At 38.3% G+C, this 8,544-nt stretch overlaps 1 protein-coding gene across 1 annotated transcript; it reads left to right on the top strand.

Moving 5' to 3' along the window:
• Window positions 1-7,042: 7,042 nt before the first annotated feature.
• LOC309867717 (olfactory receptor 11G2-like) lies at window positions 7,043-8,008 on the top strand (the record flags this gene model as incomplete). Its single annotated transcript, XM_082736784.1, has 1 exon — window positions 7,043-8,008. The coding sequence occupies one exon, from the start codon at window positions 7,043-7,045 to the stop codon at window positions 8,006-8,008; it is 966 nt and encodes a 321-aa protein (XP_082592910.1).
• Window positions 8,009-8,544: the final 536 nt, after the last annotated feature.

Here is an 8,544-nt window from a genome sequence, read left to right as displayed (position 1 = left end):
GCACCACACCCAGTGCTCCATGCATTTGTGCCCTCTCTAATACCCACCACCTGGTACGCCAACCTCCCACCCCCCTGCCTCTTCAAAACTCTCAGATTGTTTTTCAGAGTCCACAGTCTCTCATGGTTCACCTCCCCTTCCAATTTCCCCCAACACCCTTCTCCTCTCTAACTCCCCATGTTCTCCATGCTATTTGCTATGCTCCACAAATAAGTGAAACCATATGATAATTGACTCTCTCTGCCTAACTTATTTCACTCAGCATAATCTCTTCTAGTCCCATCCATGTTGCTACAAAAGTTGGGTATTCATCCTTTCTGATGGAGGCATAATACTCCATAGTGTATATGGACCACATCTTCCTTATCCATTCGTCCGTTGAATGACATCTTGGTTCTTTCCACAGTTTGGCAACCATGGCCATTGCTGCTATAAACATTGGGGTACAGATGGTCCTTCTTTTAACTACATCTGTATCTTTGGGGTAAATCCCCAGAAGTGCAATTGCAGGGTCATAGGGAAGCTCTATTTTTAATTTCTCCACACTGTTCTCCAAAGTGGCTGCACCAACTTGCATTCCCACCAACAGTGTAAGAGGGGTCCCCTTTCTCCACATCCTCTCCAACACATGTTGTTTCCTGTCTTGCTAATTTTGGCCATTTAACTGGTGTAAGGTGATATCTCAATGTGGTTTTAATTTGAATCTCCCTGAGGACTAGTGATGAAGAACATTTTTTCATGTGTCTGATAGCCATCTGTATGTCTTCATTGGAGAAGTGTCTGTTCATATCTTCAAAAAATTGAAGCAGAAGGAAAACTTCCAGACTCTTTCTATAAAGCCAGCATTACTCTGATCCCCAAACCTGGCAAAGACCCTCCCAAAAAGGAGAATTTCAGGCCAATATCACTGATGAATATGGATGCTAAGATTCTCAACAAGATCCTAGCAAACAGGATACAACAGCATATTAAAAAGATTATCCACCATGACCAGGTGGGATTCATCCCTGGGCTACAAGGATGGTTCAACATTTGCAAATCAATCAATGTGATAGAACAAATTAATATGAGAAGAGAGAAGAACCACATGGTCCTCTCAATCGATGCAGAAAAAGCATTTGACAAAATCCAGCATCCATTCCTGATTAAAATGCATCAAAGTATAGGGATAGAGGGAACATTCCTGAACTTCATAAAATATATCTATGAAAGACCCACAGCAAATATCATCCTCAATGGGAAAAAGCTTGCAGCCTTCCCGTTGAGATCAGGAACAAGACAAGGATGCCCACTCTCACCACTCTTGTTCAACATAGTATTAGAAGTCCTAGCAACAGCAATCAGACAACAAAGAGAAATAAAAGGTATCCAAATTGGCAATGAAGAAGTCAAACTCTCTCTCTTTGCAGATGACATGATTCTATATATGGGAAACCCAAAAGACTCCACCCCCAAACTACTAGAACTCATACAGCAATTCAGCAACGTGGCAGGATACAAAGTCAATGTACAGAAATCAGTGGCTCTCTTATACACTAACAATGACAATACAGAAAGGGAAATTAGAGAATTGTTTCCATTTACTACAGCATCAAGAACCATAAGATACCTGGGAATAATCCTAACCAAAGAGATAAAGGATCTGTACTCGAGGAACTACAGAACACTCATGAAAGAAATTGAAGAAGACACAAAAAGATGGAAGACCATTCCATGCTTATGGTTCAGAAGAATCAACATTGTTAAAATGTCTATACTGCCTAGAGCAATTTATACTTTTAACGCCATTCCAATCAAAATTCCAGAAGTATTTTTCAAAAAGCTGGAGCAAATAATCCAAAAAATTGTATGGAATCAGAAGAGACCCTGAATCTCTAAGGAAATGTTGAAAAACTGGCAGCATCATGTTACCTGATTTCATGCTTTACTACAAAGCTGTGATCACCAAGACAGCATGGTACTGGCATAAAAACAGACACATAGACCAATGGAACAGAGTATAGAGCCCATATATGGACCCTCAACTCTATGGGCAAATAATCTTCAACAAAACAGGAAAAAATATACAGTGGAAAAAAGACAGTCTCTTCAATAAATGGTTTTGTGAAAACTGGACAGCTTATTTAGAAGAATGAAACTCGACCATTCTCTTACACTGTACATAAAGATAAACTCAAAATGGATAAAAGAGCTCAACGTGAGACAGGAATCCATCAGAGTCCTAGAGGAGAACATAGGCAGTAACCACTTCAATATCAGCCACAGCAACTTCTTTCGAGATATGTCTTCAAAGGCCAAGGAAAGAAAAGCGAAAATAAACTTTTGGGACTTCATCAAGATCAAAAGTTTCTGCACAGCAAAGGAAACAGTCAAGAAAACAAAGAGGCAACCCATGGAATGGGAGAAGATATTTGCAAATGACAGTACAGAAAAAAGGTTGATATCCAGGATCTATAAAGAATTCCTCAAACTCAACACACACAAAACAGATAATCATATCAAAAAATGGGCAGAAGATATGAACAGACACTTCTCCAATGAAGACATACAATGGCTATCAGACACATGAAAAAATGTTCAGCATCACTAGCCATCAGGGAGATTCAAATTAAAACCTCATTGACTCAATCTTTTGAGAATTGTATGATTCCTCTTGAAAACAGCTGATATCTCAGAGTCTTAAAGAGTCAAGTTTGGACCTCTGTTTTACACTAATATTGCCAATTTAAGTTTAGTAGCTTAATATTTCAGTTGGATAACTGTTCGATCAAAATCATATTTCATAATTGATCATGCCCAAATGGAAGTTCTGAACCTTTCATTCACCGTAGACTCCAAACAGTAGAATAATTCCTTGGCTTCAACCACATATTGGCGTCTAAGAACAAATTAGAAGTAATGACAGTGATAGTAATAACACCTTCTCATTCACATTTCCTCAAGCCCTCTATTTGTAGCATATTTCCATGGAGGCTTTTTGCTCTTGCATATAGAATGTATGACAAAGTCTGTGTTAAGGGTCATACAGCTCTTATGAGCCACCGAAAACTACTCTGTGTAAAGAGGTTAAAAAGCCATGTGCTACAAATAGGAAACCCATAAGTCAAGCAGGGAGAGTCAATTATCATATGGTTTCACTTATTTGTGGAGCATAACAAATAGCATGGAGGACATGCGGAGATAGAGAGGAAAAGGGAGTTGGGGGAAATTGGAAGGGGAGGTGAACCATGAGAGACTATGGACTCTGAAAAACAATCTGAGGGTTTTGAAGGGGCAGGGAGTAGGAGGTCGGGGTACCAGGTGGTGGGTATTATAGAGGGCACGGATTGCATGGAGTACTGGTGCAAAAATAATGAATACTGTTATGCTGAAAATAAAAAACAAATTAAAAAAAGATTATGAAAATTCTTCAACAGATGTGTGATTTGTTAAATGTGTAGGAATTCTAAGGGTAATAACCTGGTTTAGTAACAGATCTATTGAGTTCTAAACAATCCTGTATCCCTCATATGTGCTATTAAGACAGCAAGAGAGCTAGGTTGGTTCTATAATGGCTTGTGGATAGTTAAGACAATTCTGTAGATTTTTATTTATTGTGGTCATTAGCTTTGTGTTCTTGGAGATGTAGATTTTAGGTTTGAAGGTTAGACATTGGGTCACCTTGGACTCTGAAAAACAATCTGAGGGGTTTGAAGTGGCGGGGTATGGGAGGCTGGGGTACCAGGTGGTGGGTATTATAGAGGGCACGGATTGCATGGAGCACTGGGTGTGGTGAAAAAATAATGAATACTGTTATGCTGAAAATAAATAAATAAATTTAAAAAAGGAATATATTCCATGTTCTTTCCATTGACACCAACATACATCATCATAATTGAGGCATAAAGTAGTGTTCTTGTATCTAGTTTACAGAACTAGACCAACAGCACAGTATGAAAAGCTGGGCCTTCCTGCTAAGGATAGACAGAAAAGTAACAGTGATAAAGAAAGCTCTGAAAGGTCTATGAAGGGAAATGTGGCTGCATTGGCCTGAATTTAAAATGCACTCACTCTATGACCCCTATTTTTATTTCTCAGAATTTTTCTTCCATAAACATTGTTTTTAACGTTTTTCTGTGCCATTTTAGAGTTAGAAAACTAAAGGGAATAAGCCCACAAATACATACATTTTAATATAGTCACCCACAGATTGTTTTCTTCATACCTTTGATTCAATTAGTCACATTTTTTTTTTTTCCTGGTGGGTCAAATATTAAAGGCATTTACTGCTTAGTTAAAGCCTAAATGGGAGTTCCTGATTGATAGGCAACTGTTTTTTGAATGATGATTCTGGAACTCAGGCTTGTTTTCCATCCTTGGCTTCATTATTTTCAAAAGTCAGCTTCCTAAATCAACATGCTTAATTATATCAGAGATCATCAAGTACCATGCCTGGGTAGAGGTTAAAATGTTGCAGATCAGTTTAATTACATTCTGCTGACTAGGGAGTAGTCACATGAGCACACCTATCTACAAGGAAGGCTTAGAAAAAAATATATCCTTGATTTGAAGAAGAGGAAATGAATTTGTCTTCATTATACAATTCGTGTCTTAACTTCTTAGTTGGCCAACATCCATTCTATTTGATCTACATGTGGAATTAAGGAGTTTGAAAAGAATGGGGATTGGTAGTTCTGTGGATATTTTAAGAATAGGCTCATTCTGGGGGTGCCTGGGTGGCTCAGTGGGTTAAGCCGCTGCTCAGGTCATGATCTCAGAGTCCTGGGATCGAGCCCCGCATCAGGCTCTCTGCTCAGCAGGGAGCCTGCTTCCTCCTCTCTCTCTGCCTGCCTCTCTGCTTGCTTGTGATCTCTGTCTGTCAAATAAATGAATAAAATCTTTAAAAAAAAAAAGAATAGGCTCATTCTGGATATAGTGGATGCTTCCATTTGAACAACAGGAATGGGAGACTCTAGGTCTAACAAAGCTTGACAGTAATGGTGCCTCTCATGTCAAAAGGTTTGTTAGCTAATAAGTAATTTATTACGTTTAGGAGAGGGAACTCTGGAAGGAATAATACTGTGATAGTTTGGAATATGTATGTGTATGTGCGTTCATGTATATATATGTGTGTGTGGATTGTACATATTAGTGTTTGCACATTCATGTAGTTTTCGTGTTCAATATGATAATGACTGAAAATGAAACATGCCCTGGTCTGTATGATCACATTAATTGCCTCCTTTGCCTCCTGGGGTTGAGGTCTTTGGAGACAGGCTTCAGAGTCTGGAAGGAATAAGTAATGGGGTAGGGAGAGATTTGTTTCTTGTTCTATTCTCTGAGTACAACCTGAAAGGGGTCTTTGTAAAGAAAGGAACCAAAAAGTATTCTACCAAGGAGCTGGCACCTCTGACTCCCAGGCTGCATTGGGATAAGTAGGACTGGGCACATGGAACAATGACTTCTTTCCCATGTCACAGTGTCCATTTTGTTTTATATATTGATAGGAAAAAGGAGCAAAAAAATTTCATGACTATTTCCCTTTACAAATACCATTTCTATTATATAAACCATATTAGAAATGGGATTAGGGAAATGTTTTTGTCAAATTATCATCTTGTCTTTGCAGGTCATATTAAAAAAAAACTGTGTACTTAGGTGATAGGAAAATGGGAACATTTTTCTTTAACACTTTGGCAATAATTTAGATGACTCCCTTGTTTACTGTTCTCTTTCACACAGGTAACAACACAGCAAATCAACACCCATTGTGTGTGGCTTATAGGAGGGGAAAACTTTGTAAGTGGAAGCTAATTTAGTTAATATAATAATAATAATATGTAGAATAATAGAAATATAATAGTCAAGGATAAACAGAAGAGAGTTGAAGAGTATGACTGTGGCAAATGGAATGCGTGGGCTCTCTTTTCTGTGTCTTCTTGGCTCCTTGTGCAGCATTTAATTGCCTCTGCTGATTTTAAAGACCATGAGTTTATGTTTCTACCACTGCATATCTCTTGACTCCATTCCTGGTATCTCTTTGCTTCTACATTACCCTAGGTTAGACTCTTCATTCTTTTTCCTTGGACTGCCAAAATAGGTTTCTAATAGTTTCCTGCTAAATTCATTACCCTTTAATTGAGAAATTGTCTTGCAATGTAGCATCCATAAACCTTTGATCTTTTACTCTTCTACTAGACTAGCTCCAGTTGTTTTCCACTGACTAGTAAATTAAGCTTGAACTAGACTGGCAGTCTGCCACACAGCCCATCTTTAAAAATTGTTATTTCACCATTCCTCTACAAGTACTCTCATTTCCACTTTTTTGAACTTTGCTCTAAACATAACATTTGTATCTAAATCTTTTCACATTATTATTATGTGCTATTAAGTTCTGCCTTCATCGCTGCTCTTTTGCTAAGGTCCATCTCTCTTTTCAAAAGCCTTTCCTTATATTTTTCCAACTGAGTGTAATCATGTCTTAAATGACAAGAATAGAGTTTGTTTTGATTTGTCATATGCTCTTGTTACTGTGTCAGTGGAAGCACCATGATATACATGGAGGGATGCTAACATCACTCCATGTTCTGAATCAGCTCTCCATGAAGTTGCCACAAATAAGCATACAATCTAAATAAAAACAGTTTCCTTTCTATGCAAATGAGGTTCCAAGGTACATCTCCTTAGCTCTCTTCCAATCAGATTTAAGCTCCTAAATTCCCTTTATGTAGAAATTTTGGGGCCACGAATGTGTTGTTTGAAGTTACTTTGAACAAAATATATTTGACATAAGCTCCAAAGAACAGGTACTCTACATTTTTATCATCTTTTTTCTGTCTCCTAGAAGACAGACAATAATATGTGCAAAATAAATGTTTACTGAGTAAATAAGGGAGGAAAGAGATGAAGAGGAAAAAACAACTCATGATTCTGAAGGAAGGATAGTAATATCACAAGCCTGTATTGAGGAAAAGAAACATTTATCACTTTATCAGGAAGAAGCAAAATATTGTAAATATTTCTGTGGTTTTTACTGTCTCTATCACTTCTACAGGTCAGACTAATGAGGACCTTGGAGACGACTAATATCTCTGGGTCTGTGACTGAGTTTGTCCTCTTAGGATTTCCCTATCGCAGAGAAATCCAGGTCCTCCTCTTTGTCATCTTCTCCCTCATCTATCTTCTGACTCTCATGGGGAACACATCCATCATCTGTGCCGTGTGGTCAAGCCGGAAACTCCACACACCCATGTACATCCTCCTGGCCAACTTCTCTTTCCTGGAGATCTGCTATGTCAGTTCTGATGTGCCCAAAATGTTGGCCAACATCATCTCCCAGACCAAGAGCATCTCCTATGCTGGCTGCCTGCTCCAGTTCTACTTCTTCTCCATGTGTGCTGCTGAAGGTTTATTTCTGTCAGTGATGTCTTTTGATCGATTTCTTGCCATTTGTAGACCTTTGCATTATCCCACCATAATGACCCACTGCCTGTGTGCTTGGTTAGTGGTCTTTTGCTGGACAGGGGGCTTTCTCTGGTTACTAACTCCTTTGACTCTAATATCTCAGGTGCCGTTCTGTGGTCCAAACACCATTGACCATTTTCTTTGTGATCTTGCCCCTTTGCTGGCATTGTCCTGTTCTTCAGTATCTGGAATTACTTTGATCTGTGGTATCATTAGCTCTCTCATCATCTTTCTCACTTTCCTATATATCCTTGGCACTTACTTCTGTGTCCTGAGTGTGGTGCTGCAGGTACCCCCAGGCTCAGGAAGGCATAAGGCTTTCTCTACTTGTGCCTCCCACCTTGCTGTGGTGTGTCTGTTTTATGGGTCAGTCATGGTGATGTATGTTAGTCCAGGTTCTGGCGACTATGCTGGGATGAAGAAATTTGTGACCTTGTTCTATGCTTTGGCAACTCCATTCTTTAATCCCCTGATTTACAACTTCCGGAACAAAGATATGAAGGAGGCACTGAAGAAAATTCTGAGTCTGTTATTGTGGGAAATCTCTAAAGGATTCAAAAGTTGAATTTCCTATACTGTATTACCAATGTTTTAGGAGAATGGAACATAACAAAGCAAATGAGATTATGCTTTTTCCCTTCTTTTTATTTTGATATATTGGGAAGATGATTTTTACAAATTCATCACACTCATGATTTAAATCTTAGGAAGTTGTTGCTGTTGCATTCCAGATATGTCTGTACCTTAGATAAACTTTATTTTGAAATACAACTTAATAAGATCATGTATTTCTCTATGACTCAGTTTCTAGTTTCTCTTTTGGTTTTCATTACATACTTGATGTATTTCAACATTTTAAAATTCTGCTTTCATCAGACCTAGTTTTTTTTTTTTTTTAAGAACATAGCAAATGTTGAATGTGTTGCAAAAATATGCGTAATTAACCGATAATCGCACATAGTTAACCAGATTTTTTTCTTATTAACATACAATGTATTATTTGCCCCAGGGGTACAGGTCTGTGAATCATCAGGCTTTCATATTTCACAGCACTCACCATAGCACATACCCTTCCTAATGTCCATAACCCAGCTACCCTAT

Source organism: Mustela nivalis, assembly GCF_964662115.1.
Source record: "Mustela nivalis genome assembly, chromosome: 6".
In the NCBI taxonomy this organism is placed as follows: Eukaryota; Metazoa; Chordata; class Mammalia; order Carnivora; family Mustelidae; genus Mustela; species Mustela nivalis.
The sequence above is the reverse complement of the archived record's forward strand: the minus strand, read 5'-3'. Positions and strand labels throughout refer to the sequence as shown.